General features: G+C 40.9%; 3 protein-coding genes across 4 annotated transcripts; 2 read left to right on the top strand and 1 right to left on the bottom strand.

Moving 5' to 3' along the window:
* Window positions 1-172: 172 nt before the first annotated feature.
* On the top strand, window positions 173-1,442 carry LOC106589607 (NHP2-like protein 1). The gene is made up of 3 exons (XM_014179790.2): window positions 173-415; window positions 586-706; window positions 974-1,442. The coding sequence occupies exons 1-3, from the start codon at window positions 413-415 to the stop codon at window positions 1,234-1,236; spliced, it is 387 nt and encodes a 128-aa protein (XP_014035265.1). The 5' UTR covers window positions 173-412; the 3' UTR covers window positions 1,237-1,442.
* Window positions 1,443-1,830: 388 nt separating this feature from the next.
* Window positions 1,831-6,600, top strand: crym (crystallin, mu). 2 transcript variants are annotated; one of them, NM_001146485.2, is given in 8 exon segments: window positions 1,894-2,141; window positions 2,218-2,368; window positions 2,495-2,557; window positions 2,686-2,787; window positions 2,944-3,127; window positions 5,846-5,967; window positions 6,118-6,202; window positions 6,295-6,591. In NM_001146485.2, coding segments are annotated over 8 exon segments (939 nt in total). In that variant the 5' UTR covers window positions 1,894-1,974; the 3' UTR covers window positions 6,360-6,591.
* LOC106589605 (Rac family small GTPase 1) lies at window positions 6,506-14,448 on the bottom strand. Its single transcript, XM_014179787.2, has 6 exons — window positions 14,134-14,448; window positions 12,215-12,286; window positions 11,847-11,964; window positions 9,033-9,095; window positions 8,682-8,841; window positions 6,506-8,352 (listed from the first exon to the last, which is right to left on the bottom strand). Exons 1-6 carry the CDS (start codon window positions 14,166-14,168, stop codon window positions 8,222-8,224), a joined length of 579 nt encoding a protein of 192 aa, XP_014035262.1. The 5' UTR covers window positions 14,169-14,448; the 3' UTR covers window positions 6,506-8,221.
* Between the last annotated feature and the right edge of the window lie 4,177 nt (window positions 14,449-18,625).

Raw genomic sequence — 18,625 nt, 5'->3', positions numbered from 1 at the left:
CCTCGGGGGGGGGGGTTAAAACGTGCACTAACAACTGTATTTGCCACCACTGTTTTAAATGTCCTAAACAATTTTTTATCAAATATTGTCCACATTTTGTGAAAATGCACAACATGCATCAATGGGAAATAACTGGTAACAAAACAAAGCAAAAAGAACATGGGCGGGTCAAACAATTCACTTCCTGCCCAGTTTAGCAACCAAAGCCCCAGTGCATTCCACGCTCAGTCCTAAACACGTGTTGTTAGGGTAGCTGCGTGTTGAAGTTCCTCTAGCTTTTGAGAATCTAAACAAGTTGTTTTAGCTACATAACCATTTATTTTGGAATTTCCCAAAACCTCAATCGTAGACGTATAGTCCTCCGTGAAGCATTCGCCGAGAGGAGAAATATCAGAAATAAACGGAAGCAAGCATGGTGAGTGTTTCAATGAACCGCTTCAGTTAGCATTTCTAGCTACCGTTAGCTAACTACCTGAATACCGGTAATAACGTAGCAAGCTAACGTTAACTAATTGATAAGGATAACGTTATTTCGTTCTCATCTAGTCTCTACATCTTCTAACATTTTTTTGTGTTTGTTCTCAGACTGAAGCCGAAGTGAATCCCAAGGCCTACCCCCTGGCCGACGCCACACTTTCCAAAACCATCCTGGACCTTGTGCAGCAAGCCTCCAACTACAAACAGTTGAGGAAAGGGGCCAATGAGGGTGAGAGAATCTGACATTGATGAATACCCAATTGATAATATCAGTAATGTACTGGAAATATACTCCTTCCTGCAAGCATCATTATACCAGCTTCTAAGACATCTGGCCCAATCGCACAGTACATGAGTGTGCTTGGTCTCTGATCAGATTAGCTGCTTCAAATCCTGCTCAGATTACCACTTGAAACACTACAAAAGTTATCTATGGAGTTCTAATCTATCAAAGACATATGTCACTAACCCTTAAATCTTGTCTGCCCTCTTCCAGCCACCAAGACATTGAACCGTGGTATCTCTGAGTTCATTGTGATGGCTGCTGATGCTGAGCCACTGGAGATCATCCTCCACCTGCCGCTGCTCTGCGAGGACAAGAACGTCCCCTACGTGTTCGTGCGCTCTAAGCAGGCCCTGGGGCGTGCCTGTGGGGTCTCCCGCCCCGTCATCGCCACCTCAATCACCATCAAGGAGGGCTCTCAGCTGAAGCCCCAGATCCAGTCTACCCAGATGGCCATTGAGAGACTGCTGGTCTGATCTGATTGCTGCTCTGCTCTCTATAGTATTGGATAGTCTGAAGGACTATAACAGGCAATTGAATTATGTCTTCTTTTGGATAGTTGAATTGTCTTTGGAAGATACATTGTATTTTGTCAGGGACATGCAAAGAAAATGATTAATTTCTGTGTACTATGTTATGTAATTTACTCTTTTGTTTTGTGATAATAAAACATGTCTTTTTACTAATGTGTGATATGTAATTGTGTTCCATTTTGTAAGTGCCATAAGACTATTACAGTATAAAATAATACTGTATACAAGATAAATTGGTTTAGTACTTTGATGGAGGGGATGAATGAACTAGAAAATTGTTAATTTGTTATAAACAGGACCTAATCATTGATAAACTTATATTTTTCTAGTTGGTTCATCCCTCAAGTTCTCAACCAATTTATCTTGCATATGGTATTGTGTTGGATGATGAATAATTACCACATCTCTGTTGCGGAACAGCAAGGGTAAAACATTTTTTTTATGAAGGGCCCCTCAAACTGCCTTGGCAGAATCAGTATGTGGCCATTTGATCTTCTGTAGGGCGTTTTTAGAACATAAACGAGCGTTCACGCAACCATTTGGTGTCTTGAACGCAGCTTCGGGGGCTGGAATAATTGACCCAATACCGAGGTCACATTTCAACAAAGTTGAACTTTTGGAATCGTATCACTGATTCATAAACTGTCTGCACGCTTGAGTTGAGCAAAAGCTTTAGCCACCATGGCTGAGCCACCCGTTCTTATACGACAAGATGAGGTTGAAGATTTGTTGCATTATAAAGATTTGATCCCGCGACTTGAAGTAGCACTGCGGAAGTTTTCCAAACTGGACAGCGCAGAAGTGATCCAGCCCGTTCGTACTACGGTCCCATTACAAAAATACAATGGGTATGTTTATTAATTCCCCTATTTATCATTGGTCGGTAATTTAGTAACAATACTGTTACAAAAAATTTCCGGACAGATTCCTGGGGCTGATGCCTGCGTATTTGGTGCATGAAGACATCCTGTGCACAAAATTGGTGTGTTTCTACAAGAGGGAGAGTGGGTCAACTCTGCCATCAACTCAAGCCACGGTGTTGCTGTTTGATCCTGAGTATGGGAACGTCAAAGCTGTGAGTATGCCTATGATCATTGAACAGTGGCTATTAGATGTTATTTATCATTTGTGATCAGCAAATACTTCAAGGATTTAGCACAGCTGGTTATAATAGAGGTCAATTCAGTAATAACATCTGCAGGTCATGGATGGGGAGGTCATCACAGCCAAAAGGACAGCAGCAGTGTCTGCTATTTCTGCCAAGGTAAGGCCCTCTCTATGTGGCCTAGGCGGGCATGCATACACTCTTTATTGGTGATTCCTCACTACCTGTCAATAACATTGTGCTGTTCTAACGTTGGAATGTTTGGAACCCCGCTTGGAACTGTCCAGCTGTTGATGCCAGCCAAGTCGGACGTGTTGACCATACTGGGAGCTGGCCATCAGGCCCTCAGCCACTACAACGTCTTCACAGAAACCTTCTCCTTTAAAGAGGTACCAGAGTTATTCCGTGTTTCTGAATGGGTGATTAGAGAGATCCACTGGTGTGTTGTGGCTATATCCTCCAGACATAAGACTGTGTTCTGGTTAGAAATATCTTGTGGGTCATGAGAAAATATGAAAGGCCATTGAGCGATCACGTCATTACAGGTCCGCGTGTGGAGCAGGAGGAAAGAGACGGCGGAGAGGTTTGCCCAGTCCACCCAGGGTCACGTAACAGTATGGGAGTCAGTGGAGGAGGCAGTGAACGGTGCAGACGTCATAGTCACTGTGACTGGGGCCAGTGAACCAGTGCTCTTTGGCCAGTGGGTTAAGCCAGGTGCCCATGTAGCAGGTGAGGAGACTCCTGACTGAAGATGATAGTGCCATGCCTTAAGACTTTGATGTGTGAAGATAACATACTGTATATTCAATTTTTTATTTAACCTTTATTTAACCAGGAAAAGACAATTGAGACCCTTTTTCAAGGGAGACCTGGCCAAAAAGGCAGCAACAATCAAAACATTACAGAATTAAAACATACAACAACATGATCCAGCCTAAAAAAAAGCATTTACATTCCTCCGTAACAGTGTCTCCCATCAATATTTTCAATTCATTCAGTGGCACTAACATATCTAGATATAGCATGGATTGTAGATTATTCCATGTGTCTAGTGCACAAGAAGAGAAGGCAGTCTTGCCTAATACTGTGAATGTCCTGGGGACTTTAAGTAGCAACCACCTAGCAGACCGGGTATGGTAACTGCTGGTGGTGAAGGAGACCAGACTACAGGAGGTAAAGAGGGAGTTTACCCAAAAGGGCTTTGTAGATGAACACATACAAATGTATCTTTCTGCGCATATAAAGTGAGGTTCAACCTACCATTTGGTACACGGTGCAATGGTGGGTGAGTGACTTGGCATTTGTAATAAAGTGCAAGGATGCATGATAAGCAAAGTCCACTCTCTGTAAGACGGAAGAGGTTGCATGCATATACAACAAGTCACCATAATCAATTACAGAGAGAAAAGTGGCCTGAACAAGCTTCTTTCTAGCCATAAGCAGGAAGCAAGCCTTATTACGAAAATAAAAACCTAATTTCAATATAAGCTTTGTCATAAGATTATCCACATGAACTTTGAAGGACAACTTGTCATCCAACCAAATACCTAGGTATTTGTAGGATGACACTTTTTCAATGGATAAGCCACCAGCTGTGACAATGCTAACGTTCTCTGGCAGAGTTCTAGCTCTGGTAAAGGTCATGAATTGAATTTTCTTTATATTCAAGACCAGTTTGAGGCCATAAAGGCGGGCCTACAGTGACTGAAAAGCAGTCTGGAGCTCTTCAACAGCCTGAACCAGAGAAGGAGCACATGAATATATGACTGTATCATCTGCATATAGATGTAATTTTGCTAGTTGCATCCCATTTCCCAAATCATTAATAAAAATTGAGAACAACACAGGAGCTAAAATGTAACCCTGGGGCACACCTCTATTAATCTCAAGAAAGCTAGACTTGGTATTGTCAGTATATACACACTGTGTTCTGTCAGAAAGATAGTTCCTAAACCAATTTACTGCCCCTTCACTGAGACCAGTGTTTCTGAGTCTAGCTAGCAACAATTCATGGTCAACTGAATCAAAGGCCTTTGATAAATCCACAAACAGAGCAGCACAATGTTGTTTTTTATCAAGTGCATTAATGATGTTGTTTGCTACTGCCATAGCTGCAGTTGTGGTGCTGTGCCCCAATCTAAATCCAGACTGAACCCTGCTTAGTATGTTCTTTTCAATTAAGATGCTTTTTAACTGTGAGTTCACTAGGGATTCATAGACTTTGGCCATGATAGGGAATTCGGAGTTTTGACGATTGTTATTGGCATCTGAGGGATCTGGGAGGACATAAGCTGATTTCCAAATGCTGGTATGGAATTGGTCCAGAGACTCAAGTTGAAAATGTGAGCCACAGGTTCAGTAATAATTCCTGCTGCTATCTTTAAGAGGTAGGGGTCAAGGTTGTCTGGACCTGCAGACTTTTTAGTGTCTATTGCCTTTAGTGCTTTATAGACCTCAGTATAAGAAACAGGCTCAACGTTAAAATGGTTCACTTGAGGGCCTATATCATAGTTGACTGTAACAGAGCTTACATTAGAGGCCTGGGCCCCACCATTATCAAAACTGAACCAGCAGATATGAAGTGCTTGTTAAAACCCCCTACAATATCAGCTATATCCTTCACTTCATTAGAATCCATCGTTAAATGGTCAGGAAGGCCAGAGGCTACACTAGAACCTGACACTGATTTGATTAGCTTCCAGAACTTGGTAGGGTTGTTTAGCTTCTCTGTGACTGCATTTAAATAGTAATCTGATTTGGACTTCCTGATCAATCCTGTGCATTTGTTTCTTTGCGCTCTGAAGGAGGCCCAGTCAACAGGAGCATTTGTATGTCTAGCTTGAGCCCAAAATACATTTCTCTTTCTAATTAATTCTGCCAAGTTTTCTGAAAACCAGGGATTGTCCCTTCCACCGATTCAAAATTTCTTCACAGGGGCATGCTTATCGCAAATCGACACAAATTTCATATAAAAATAGTCCCAGGCAGTGTCAACATCGGGAATCAAACTTACTCGGTCAATATTATGGTACAGATCATGTAAGAACACTTGCTCATCAAACTGTCTAAAATGTCTTTTAAAAATATAACAGGATTTGGCTTCGTTCATTTTTGTATTTCTAACACAAGCAATTGCACAGTGATCACTGACATCATTACAGAATATCCCAGTCGATATGTATTTGTGAGGGGTATTCGTTAGAATAATGTCCAATAGCGTTAATTTGTTAGGTGCTCTGGGATTCGGTCTTGTAGGTGCATTATTTAATTGAGCGAGATTCAGACAGTTATTTAAAAGAGTCCGATACAGATATAAGCACGTCCCAGTTCAAATCTCCTAAAATAATGAATTCAGAGTCATGTCGCTTGTGCAGGACATCAGAAAGACGGGACATCTCTCTTTGGTCTTAATGTAATGTATCATTGCTGTGTGTGTGTGTGCATCAGCTGTGGGAGCCTGCAGGCCAGACTGGAGGGAGCTGGATGATGTGTTGATGAGGCAGGCTGAGGTGTATGTGGATAGCAGAGAGGGAGCTGTAGCAGAGTCAGGAGACATCATCCTGTCTGGGGTAGGTTGTGAGACTATTGCTATTCTGTATATGGGTTTCTTCTGGCTGTGCCTACTGAATGCAATCTTGGTTTATGGAAGTTATACAAGTGGGTAATCCCAATTAAAGGATAAATATGCTTTGGTGTGCTAATGAATACTTAATCTCCAGGCCAAAGTGTTTGCAGAGCTTGGAGAGGTTCTCAATGGAACAAGACCTGCCCTTAGAGAGAAGACCACTGTGTTCAAATCCCTTGGTAGACTGTCTTTATCCTCTCGTCAAATCCTGTAACATGTTCCTCTATTGTACTTTTTCCATAGTTTTATTGACCCCGTTTGTATACAACGGGAATGGGGATTCAAGATGCAGTCTCTGCCAAGCTTGTGTTTGAACAGTGGAAGAACAAACACTGAAGACCTGAGGATAATGGGATGGCCATGGATGTGATCCCTTACATTCCCACCAGTTCTATATTTAAAGGGAGTAGGTGGAAAGATAGTGGGAGTTTAAGCATATTCCTACATCTGCACAACAGAAAGTAAAAAAAAACTGACAGGCAGAGATTTAAAATGAATTTATTGGCTTTTTAAAAAAATTAAGCAGATTAACTACTATTATCATGTCAAAATAAAACCACATTTAGCCAAATAAAAATCAAGTGTATCATGTCTTTCATTGTGCTGTTAACACTGGTAATAGCTCGAAACAGCCTCAGTTCAAATTAAAAAGAGTACTTTGAAAAGTCACTGGTAGGTATATCACTGAACTACTGTATATTTTAAATACAGCAATTAGAAGCTACAGTATAACAGACAAAGACAACATGGTCAGTTACAACTTCTTCTGAATGATTATAAATTGCTCATAGTTTTTAGTGATACAGTAATAGGTTAGCCTGGATGTAGTCCCTGTTCAGCTATTACATTCCAGTCATTGCCACTCCTGCCATTGGCCAAATGAAAGGAGTGGAATGTTAGCTAGAAAGACTGGTACCCAGACTAGTAATAGGTAGCTCTGATGACAAAACAACACAGTAACATTTACATAGCATCATGATGTTAGTGATGACAAAGCTTAATGTTAAAATGAGTTCACAACTATGTTTCGAGTAGCAAACAAACTCCAGATTCTTCACACTAGAACTAGACATTTGTAAAGGACTGGATAGATGGCAACTGCTGACAGAATACATTCTTAAAGGGAATGAGGTTGAATTCCACCTTATAACAAAGAAGGCCAATAACAAAAAGGTTGACACACGCAGGTGTTTGGAGTGTAAATCTGGCAGACTACACAGTACAGTTCCATTACAGACAATACTCGTACAATGGATGTATTTTGTGTTTATGTACAGAAAACAGTTTGTGAAAGCGTTGTTTAATCCAACAAGAGGGATCCATCTAAATTGGTCTGATAAAGAACCATTCTCCATCCACTTTCTGACTAACAGGTTCTCCTATTCACCTGTTCAGGTGCATCCGTATAGACACCTGTAGAATGTAAAATACTATTTTAATCAGATCAAGGGGGAGCACCAAGTACTGTAAGTGGATATTTAGATTGATCTAATAAGCATTTAATCCACCTAGGTATAAAGTGATCGCTATTATCCATTATTTTGACGATGTATTTGATGGATAGATAAAATCTACCTGACGAGAAACAATTGATCTAAATTCACTTGATCTACATAGAGTATGATAATAGAAGATACTACTGCAACACTTAATTTTTTTTTTTTTTTAGAGTTTACTTCAATTTCTCTTGAACCATTTAAAGGATATTTTAAGATTTTGCTAATTATGGTCATACATATGGTACAAAAGAAAAAAGCAAGAAAAAATCATTACATTTAGTGTACATGGAGCTACAAGAAAGTGATGACCGTTATATGCGGTAGGAATTTTGGCAACACCTCAATTCTACACAATTGAAGTCTGTAAACAAACAATATGGACTCTTGAGAAGAGTGGAAAGAGACTGAAATTGAAAAGAGCAATTAGTATTATCTTCCAGGAACATTAAAAAAAGTAATTATTTTTTAGAAGGCAGCAGGAATTTCACAAAGCTCTAATTCTAGGATTTGTATAATAAAAATCATATTTAAGTACTATGTACTAATTACAATCCGAGAGAGAAAAAAAAAGACATCTGGATACATATGCTTTTTGTAGAATCCTCCCTCTTAAGACACTCCCCCGCCCTCTTCTTCCTCCCCCCAACCAATAGGTGAGCTCAGACTGCAGTGTGACTTCCTACTTCCTGTCTGCGGCATTTAGAGTAGTGAACACTTTCTCTTCCTCTTCTTGACGGGCGGGGGACACAAGACCGCCCGGATGGCTTCGTCAAACACTGTCTTAAGGCCACGCTGTGTCAAGGCTGAGCATTCCAGGTACTTTACTGCTCCTGTAAAGAGGAGACAGGCCGGCATTCAATGTCACAGCAAATGGGGATTTCATTCATTAAAATTCTGAATTGAATAATAGCTAAGACTACCCCATCCGGATTCAAATGAAGCTATGGAGAAACTCCATTGACATTGCTGTGTAGTCCAGTAAAAAGTTCGCTCTACGTCTGGGGTACCGGGCCCTCAAGTACTACTAAGAAGTGAGCCTTGTCTGAGCCAGAACAGCTCATATCTGTTATTTGTCATCTGTTGTTTCTGTAGCATGAGGCAGCTTGATGTACAAGTACACCCCCTGGACAGGACACTAAAGTAGTATTAGTATACTAACCAATCTCTTTTGCCATGGCCAGGCCCTGAGGGTAGGTGATGGGGGTGAGTTTCTTCTCCTTCAGCTTCTCGATGGTGTCCTTGTCATCTCTCAGATCCAGCTTGGTGCCCACCAGGATGATTGGGGTGTTGGGGCAGTGGTGTCTCACCTCTGGGTACCACTATGGAGGACAGGGCCAAGACAGTCAGGATAGGATCAGGATGTTACTGTAGACTAGAGGCCTATCTATCAAGTCCATACATCAGTTGTTTTGAGAATGTGGATCAAATCCACCCTGTCAAGCAATGACCATGTTGATAACTTAATACTTAACAGAAAAACTAAACAGAAACAAAGCGGAGACTGACTCACCTTGGCACGGACGTTTTCAAATGAGGCAGGACTCACGAGAGAGAAACAGATCAAAAACACATCCTGTTGGGGAGGAAACATCCAGCATTATTTATTTGGTCATACGAGTACAGCATTACAAGATCAATCATGAAAAATTGACGGGTACAATTTATGGAGATGAATGTTTTGTAGCTATGAATGGTACAAAAAAAAACATACATGACACAGACAGAGTTCATGAACGTCCTCAATTCACTACGATACAACGTTACTGTTATCTAGGAGGACAAAGTTTCCCTGAACACTCAATTTCCGGGAGGAGTCAGTTCCCAGAATGTGGGGCAAACAGAACACTCTCACTTCCTTAATGTCTACTCCAGACATTGTTTTAGTACTGTGGAAAGCAGGCTGTACTCTCCTCCTCATACAGACCTCTGAGCCATAAGAAACGCTCAATGTTGGCAACACAATACGCCGAATATAAAATTCTCAATGTTTGCAACACAAATATAAATGCTCAATGTTGGAAACAATGCAATACGCCTTTCCCTAACGCCCTGAATAACTTGTTATATTATTCACAATGTTGTAGGGATTGATTCTTTATGCAGAGCTGACAGCAATTTTAAAACACGGAAACAACTTCCTCTGTGCTCACCTATTATGATAATCCATATGCGCGCCACTAGAAATCCCTGCATTAGCATGTTTCTGTTAGTCGATACATCCTGACAAAATACACCATATTACTGGCCTGCTAATGTGCCTGGACCTTGTAGGCTAAACTGCAGAGAAAAGACCCATAACTGATCCAAATGATTGCCCAATAAGGCAGACTAGATGCAGTCATTTTTCTAAATGAATATGCATGCAAAACGCCAGGCGTTTGAGCGGTTATTGAAATAACAATTCACAGAGGTTTACAGTCTAGAGTTTTATACTCACTTGAAAACAAGAAAATTATTCATTACATTGTTGTAGCCTAGGTTGGATACATTTCTGGTCCCTAAAAAAACAGAATCCATAGGGTAGCTTTTGGAGCTGCGTGCCCGGGGAGCGCGGCTTCGGGACCGCACAGTGTAGGCTACCTATTATTTCCTTATCTGATAACTATGTTTTCTTTCACTGTGTAAATTGGCTGGATATATTCACTGCAGTATGAAGCCTAACATTGAGCTGATGAATTAAGGGCTTCTAACTTAGACTATAGGCTATTTTCTTTACTAATAGCCTATTGGAAGAGAGATGCACACTTGCTCGCTGAATGTAAAATAAGCTACAGCATTAAGAACCCACAGGGAGTTGGAAAGGAGAAGCCCATATTTTCCTAGTAGGCCCATCTTAACACCGATGGGCTACATCCTGCCAAAATACACCATATGAGTCGCCTGCTAATGTACCTTTCTAGCCATTCTAAATTGTCGAGAATAGACCCCAACTGATCCAAATGGTTGCATAATCAGGCCTAGGCTGTATGCAGTTATTTCAGCATGAAACAAAACAGGACGTTTGAGCGTTTATTCAAATTAGCCTATATCACTGTAGTTTACAGCCTATAGACAATAATTGTGTACTGACTTGATAACAAAAATGATTTCCTCTGTTGTAGCACATGTAGAATAATTGTCTTGTCTAAAAACGTAGCCCTAATCAATAGTGGAGCTTTGCATTCGCGGGGAACAGAGCGTAGCCTGGAGGAACCCACAGATCTGACGTTTCATAATCTGTTAACTTATTTTTCTTGCACCTTGACTGGTAATTATTTAGCCTACAGCCGTAATATTTAGCTAATGAATGGCCAGACATCACTAGCCTCTCTTTTCCAGCTGTTTAGGCTATAGGCTACGCAAGCCTCTCCACGATAGCCATTCCTCTTCTTGTGAAATCCCAGGAAAAAAAGCGATAGAATATTTATCTTGATATTTTTTTTATACTAGGCCAAACAGCCTATACCATTCAATTGCTGAATGTAAAAACAGGCCTACAGTTGAGGTGAGAAAGTGCGTTGGAGTGATCACATTTGGCCGGTTATGATAACATTGTTACACTGACGCATTGCAAATAGTTGCATAGGACAGACAGATGAGCACAGTGAAAAAGACAACCGAAAGGAATTGGCAACCATTAGAAAATCCTAAATCACTTGCAAACCACTTGAGGAACATGCCAATGACATACTGCAGGCTCAACAGCGTTTGTTGATGAATTGCTACATTTAAATATGAGTTACTATATCATTTTTTATTAGGCCTACATGTACATTGAAGTATTATTTGCAGTTGTCACTATGACAATGAACACACCCTGAAATTACTGAATGGTCGAGTTACCATTTTTTTTTTTATAGGCAGCACGATGCGTTGATCAGTTGATTGACATTGGTAGGACTGTAGAACGATAAACCTTCCCCTAGTGTGGATGCTCACCAAGGTTTTATAGTTATGTAGCCAATAGTTTATCGTTATTGGCTTTGTGGATGGCCCTTAACTCTGACACAACTAACATTATCACAACAGTACTACTAGTAGGTCTAGCTAACGTTAGCGAACTTGAAAGAAATAAATATAAAATGATTTGTTTACTTTACTTTTATGCTCTATAAATTGACTCCTTCAAATAATTTACCCCACCAAGTTTGCAACCGGCGAACTGGCACACTGCAGTAAGGAAGTAAAGCGGAAGTCGAATCCCATCACTTCCGTTGTTTGGCTGTGCCCATAGAAACGTCTGAAAATTTGGTTGATACTTTGAGACGCAATAAAGTTGATTGACAATCTTCATTGCTGACACTAGTGACCTAGAGGACACAGTACATTTATCCTGTTGTTTTACCGTCTGTGGATAGGACAGTGGTCTGAGTCTGTCGTAGTCTTCCTGTCCTGCTGTATCCCATAGACCCAGATTCACTGGTTTCCCATCTACCATCACATTGGCAGAGTAGTTGTCAAAGCTAGAGAGAGATACACCACATTGACATCAATGGATGTGATCAGCACACCACCAAGAAATAAAGGCAACGAGTTAATTTCAATGATTCGACATGCCAAATATAGAACTTCCTGATCATCAGGAAAAAGTAAAAAACAACATCTGACTATAAAAAACAACAGTGCTGAATGTTAATGTTGACATTATGTTTCTAGTGTGGGCCACCTGCTACGATGAGGGAGTGGGGGGAGATAGAGTGAGAGAGTACTTACACTGTGGGGATGTATTCCCCGGGGAACGCGTTGGTGGTGTAGCTGATGAGCAGGCATGTTTTACCCACAGCTCTGGAGGAGAGAAGCATAGAGAGATGGAGGAATGAGGAGGAGAAATAAGCCACCTGGCTTCAGTTTTGTTTTTGTCAATTTCAAAACTGAAAGGAGAACTTGAATGGGGTGTAACTGGCAAACTTGAGACAATGAGTTAAACTGAATAATGTCTGCAGAATGACACATTTGAGTCCCAATCACAATGTCCTAAATAAGGTTGGATGCTATAGCTCAATAAGAACATGCAGCAGACATTTAGGTTGGGTTGCACCATCATGGATACTCTTAAACTGGGTTAAATCAAGGTTAATTTATAAATCTTGTTGCACCAAACTTGAAACCTAGTTTTAAATTAATCCTTATTTCCCCCCAATTTTGTGTTATCCAATTGGTTGTTAGAGTCTTGTCTCATCACTGAAACTCCCGTACGGACTCGGGAGAGGCGAAGGCAGAGAGCCGCGCGTCCTCAGAAACACAACCCAACCAAGCCGCACTGCTTCTTGACACAATACCCACTTAACCTGGAAGCCAGCCGTGTCAGCGTCCACTGCGCCACTCAGTAGGCTTAAATGAATCCTAGTTAAATGTAATCCTTCTTATAAACAAAGATCAAATGTAATCTTGTTGCTCCACTGTTTTAAAGTCAAATGTAAAAGTAGGTTAGGGATTAAATCTAAACTGCCACTGGAGGATGTTTAAGTTTATCATGTCAGTGTATGTGCTGTATTTTCAGTGTGATTAACAATTTCAGCTCCTGTGGCTTATCATGTTTGTACAACTCAACTAGTTAGGTAACTCATTTCACAAAAAATGCAATTAATTGCATAATTTAGCCCGAAAACTCACTTTGCTATCTAGCAATGACCAGTGCTGGTTTGTTTCCATTTAAATAAAATTAGAACATATTGCTATGTTGAATGTATTATGACACATGTCACTAATCATAGTTTAGTTATTTAATGATAATGCCCGAGAAGCCAGTGTTTGGAGGATATTGGCAAACCGTGCGAATGACGGATGTACAACTTACATATCTACGTACATTTGGTCAGGTCTCCCAAAAGGTTAAAGCTGCAGTATGTAACTTTTTGGGCGACCTGACCAAATCTACATAGATGTGAGTTATAGATGTCATTCTCATTGTAAGCAAGTATAAATCTGTTCTATGTGCACTATTTGTATGCTGCCCATTCTTAAATTACATTTGTCTTTTACTTTCTATTTTGTTCACCAGCTTCAACCAGCTGAAAATACAATATTCTTGGTTACGGAAAATATATTTCACAGCTGTTAATATGGTACAATGATTCTCTACACTATACTTGCTTGTTTTGTCACAAACTGAAATTAGGCAAAGTTGCTAGCTATAAATCTAGATATACAAAATCGAAATTAGGTCTAATCTAAGATTCATTTAAACCATGTTTGGGCAACCCACCCTAAAGGATTGCTAGCTACGCACAATTTAATAGCTAATAATAATAACAACAATAATATGGTGGGTGCGTATTGATACGGATGAGTGAATTGGAAATGTGTTTTTTTGCATATCCCTGTCTGAGAAAATAGTGCATACAGCTGCTTTAACTAACCATAAACAAACGAGAATGCTGAACACAGTTAACAGTAGGTAACAATTACGCTAGCTAAGCTAAATTACAACATGCCACAAGTTTACAGACAAATGTGTTGTTAGCAAGCTGGAAACAGTGACAACAGTTGTCACCAGTTAGCTAGCAAAACAGCAAGCAAACTATGGGCTTCTAGAAACTATTTTGATATTATAATTTATATTCTATATCATAACTTGTATTGTAAGACATTTTATAAACATAGCTAACTAGACAAATGCAGGTTAAACTTACCCGTCCCCCACTACAACACACTTGATGGCCTGCATCTGACGCCTCTCTCAGCTAGCTAGCTAGCTACAATTTGAGCTTATCGGTTAGCTGGTAAACCACTCGTTTGTTGTCCCAACGGGGAAAAACAAAGTTTGAAGCCTCGATTGGAGGGCCCAAGTTACGATAGTTTGTAAATTAGTATAATTCCTTCAAATCAGTGTCCTCAACAATAACTTGGTGGAATTCTAAACTTGTAAAACAAGCAGCCACCACCCAAAAAATCTCTGGTGCTAAACTTGAAAAAACGCCCTCAGACAACGGAAGCTGTAACTCCCATTCCATGCAAGTCATTTCCGTTTACTGTAGATTGGATAGAGGAATTCTCAAAGGGCTGTCAAGAGAAGCCACCCAGCGGTCAGTATAATATTTCTACAGCCACTTTGAGGTTCTAAACGTTAGAGGGCAGTATTCCCTCATAATTCAATATTGTAAAGGTTTCAGGGAGGCAGGCATCATGAGACGAGACAGTCAAGACAGGTCCAGATGCAATACTTTGGGTGTTATGATTTCATCACTCCGGAACTTTGTCATAGTTGTCCTGTGTTTTATCCTAAGAAAAATGATGTGTTTATCCACATCTATATAGATGACGAATTGCATCTTATCTAAATTGGCAATGGCACCATGCAGATCTAAAGGGAGTTTATCCCCTGCTGACTGTGGATCCATGTGGTAAGACATCTGAGCAAGACAGTATAAAACTAGTTAAGCTGTAATTTTGAGCTCTCTCTCTCTCTTTCTCCCCCCCACCCCCACCTCTCCCCCATTATCCCCTTCACAACAAAACTATTAAAGTGGCTTGAGTTCATCTTTAATTAATCAGTGTCTCCATGATAACTCAAACCCTGTCCCCCATCCCCATGTACACAGAACAAAAAACTAAAATATTAAGGAAATATGCAACAATTTCAAAGATTTTACTGAGTTATCAGTCAATTGAAATAAATTCATTAGGCGACACATTTCCTTCGCATAGAATTGATCAGGCTGTTGATTGTGGCCTGTGTAATGTTGTCTCACTCCTCTTCAAGGGCTGTGCAAAGTTGATGGATATTGGTGGGAACTGGAACTCGCTGTCATACACATCAATCCAGAGCATCACAAACATGCTCAACGGGTCTCGTGAGTATGCAGAACAGTGGAGGTCCTGGGCTGGCGTGGCTACACTTGGTCTGCAGTTGTGAGGCTGGTTGGACATACTGCCAAATTCTCTAAAACGAATTCAATTCTCTGGTAACAGCTCTGGTGGGCATTCCTGCAGTCAGCATATCAATTGCGCATTCCCTCAAAACTTGAAACATCTGTGGTATTGTGCTGTGTGACAAAACTTCATATTTTAGAGTGGCCTTTTATTGTCCCCAGCACAAGGTGCACCTGTGTTATGATCATGCTGTTTAATCAGCTTTTTATTATGCCACACTTGTCAAGTGGATGGATTATCATGGAAAATGAGAAATACTCACTAACAGGGATGTATACAAATTTGTGCAAATAAATTGAGAGAAATAAGCTTTTTGTGTGTATGGAAAATGTATGGGAACTTTTATTTCAGCTCACTTTACATGTTGTGTTTATATTTTTGTTCAGTATATTTATACCCAGAGAGATCTTATTATATTACTAGAGGGGCTATGTCATGAACCCTCAAAGTTCCGTAATGGGGCCAAAATTGCAGCAATCTTGGTCAGGGAGAAATTCAAAAAAACCAGTCTAATTGGAATGAATGTCAATAGCTTCATAGGTGATGCATTTCCTGCTATTAATTATGTAGGAAAATAAAAGAAAGGCATGTGATGTATCAGAAATTGTGTAATGGAATTATAGTCAATCTAAAATATTGTCATATAATTATACAGTTTATATGGGTTTTATACATATTTTCTGCATAAATAGCCTCTAAAATATATGTAAACAGACCATGAATGTCTCAGATGTTTTCTTGGAAAGCGTTGAGTGTTATTATATGATATAATATCAGTACTTGTTGCATTTACAACTTTCTAAATTCAATCTTCAACTGATTTGAGCCAGGCTATGGCTGTAGATTGACTGCATAGTTTGAATGGAATGTTGGCATATTGGCAGTTAATTTAAAAAATGAATGGAATTATTCCTCTAAAACAGTCTGGCTAGCTAAAACACATACCGTGCAGATAAATTCTTCACATTCATTGTTTTACACAATATCTTATCACAGCTCTGGCAAACCATGGTTGACCAACTCCCTGACTAACATGGCTGACCTCTGGACCGTCATAAGAAGGTTCATGTCCATTTTATATTCTAATTCCTAAATCTATGTTTATACCCCTCATCAGAATCGTGCAGGAAGGATTATGTTATTGGAGGATTTTGAAGCGATTGACACATTAATAGGATAGACAACAACATTAAGTGGTGGGTTAAAGCAGAGGAAAGGGATTAATGCAGGATAAACATGCTTGTCACAGAGACTAGGGGCCAGCACTAGCACTAACACACAGATGTGTCCCAATGGAAATGTGGAGCATTGGAGACATGTAAGATGCTCAAAGAGGAATTGTGTGGGGTTTGTGTAGAATATATATACACTGCTCAAAAAAATAAAGGGAACACTTAAACAACACAATGTAACTCCAAGTCAATCACACTTCTGTGAAATCAAACTGTCCACTTAGGAAGCAACACTGATTGACAATAAATTTCACATGCTGTTGTGCAAATGGAATAGACAACAGGTGGAAATTATAGGCAATTAGCAAGACACCCCCAATAAAGGAGTGGTTCTGCAGGTGGGGACCACAGACCACTTCTCAGTTCCTATGCTTCCTGGCTGATGTTTTGGTCACTTTTGAATGCTGGCGGTGCTTTTACTCTAGTGGTAGCATGAGACGGAGTCTACAACCCACACAAGTGGCTCAGGCAGTGCAGCTCATCCAGGATGGCACATCAATGCGAGCTGTGGTAAGAGGTTTGCTGTGTCTGTCAGCGTAGTGTCCAGAGCATGGAGGCGCTACCAGGAGACAGGCCAGTACATCAGGAGACGTGGAGGAGGCCGTAGGAGGGCAACAACCCAGCAGCAGGACCGCTACCTCCACCTTTGTGCAAGGAGGAGCAGGAGGAGCACTGCCAGAGCCCTGCAAAATGACCTCCAGCAGGCCACAAATGTGCATGTGTCTGCTCAAATGGTCAGAAACAGACTCCATGAGGGTGGTATGAGGGCCCGACGTCCACAGGGGGGGTTGTGCTTACTGCCCAACACAGTGCAGGACGTTTGGCATTTTCCAGAGAACACCAAGATTGGCAAATTCGCCACTGGCGCCCTGTGCTCTTCACAGATGAAAGCAGGTTCACACTGAGCACGTGACAGATGTGACAGAGTCTGGAGACGCCGTGGAGAACGTTCTGCTGCCTGCAACATCCTCCAGCATGACCGGTTTGGCGGTGGGTCAGTCATGGTGTGGGGTGGCATTTCTTTGGGGGGCCGCACAGCCCTCCATGTGCTCGCCAGAGGTAGCCTGACTGCCATTAGGTACCGAGATGAGATCCTCAGACCCCTTGTGAGACCATATGCTGGTGCGGTTGGCCCTGGGTTCCTCCTAATGCAAGAAAATGCTAGACCTCATGTGGCTGGAGTGTGTCAGCAGTTCCTGCAAGAGGAAGGCATTGATGCTATGGACTGGTCCGCCCGTTCCCCAGACCTGAATCCAATTGAGCACATCTGGGACATCATGTCTCGCTCCATCCACCAACGCCACGTTGCACCACAGACTGTCCAGGAGTTGGCGGATGCTTTAGTCCAGGTCTGGGAGGAGATCCCTCAGGAGACCATCCGCCACCTCATCAGGAGCATGCCCAGGCGTTGTAGGGGGGTCATACGGGCACGTGGAGGCCACACACACTACTGAGCCTCATTTTGACTTGTTTTAAGGACATTACATCAAAGTTGGATCCGCCTGTAGTGTGGTTTTCCACTTTAATTTTGAGTGTGACTCCAAATCCAGACCTCCATGGGTTGATAAATTGGATTTCCATTGATTCGTTTTGTGTGATTTTGTTGTCAGCATATTCAACTATGTAAAGAAAAAAGTATTTAATAAGATTATTTCTTTCATTCAGATCTAGGATGTGTTGTTTAAGTGTTCCCTTTATTTTTTTGAGCAGTATATATATACTGTAAATGTTATATTCCTCACTGTAAATTCACTCATATGCTACAGTTCTATACCGACCTATCTATTTTGTATAGAAAATATGTCAACTTTGTGTAAATTCCTCTGTCTGTTTCTGCGTCTATATGTCGTCTATTGCTCACAGCACCATATCGCCAAGTAAAATTCTGGGTATGTGTAAATGTACTTGGTGAATAAAGGTGATTCTGATTCTGATCCTGATGCAGAGATAGGCTTCTCTGATAAGGCTATGGAAAGCTACTGAATGTAAAGCATGCAGATCAGCTACACTACAGTATAAC

This window comes from Salmo salar, chromosome ssa28 (genome assembly GCF_905237065.1).
Source record: "Salmo salar chromosome ssa28, Ssal_v3.1, whole genome shotgun sequence".
Classification (NCBI taxonomy): domain Eukaryota; kingdom Metazoa; phylum Chordata; class Actinopteri; order Salmoniformes; family Salmonidae; genus Salmo; species Salmo salar.
Note: the sequence above shows the minus strand (reverse complement) of the source record. Positions and strands in the feature narration are given on the sequence as shown.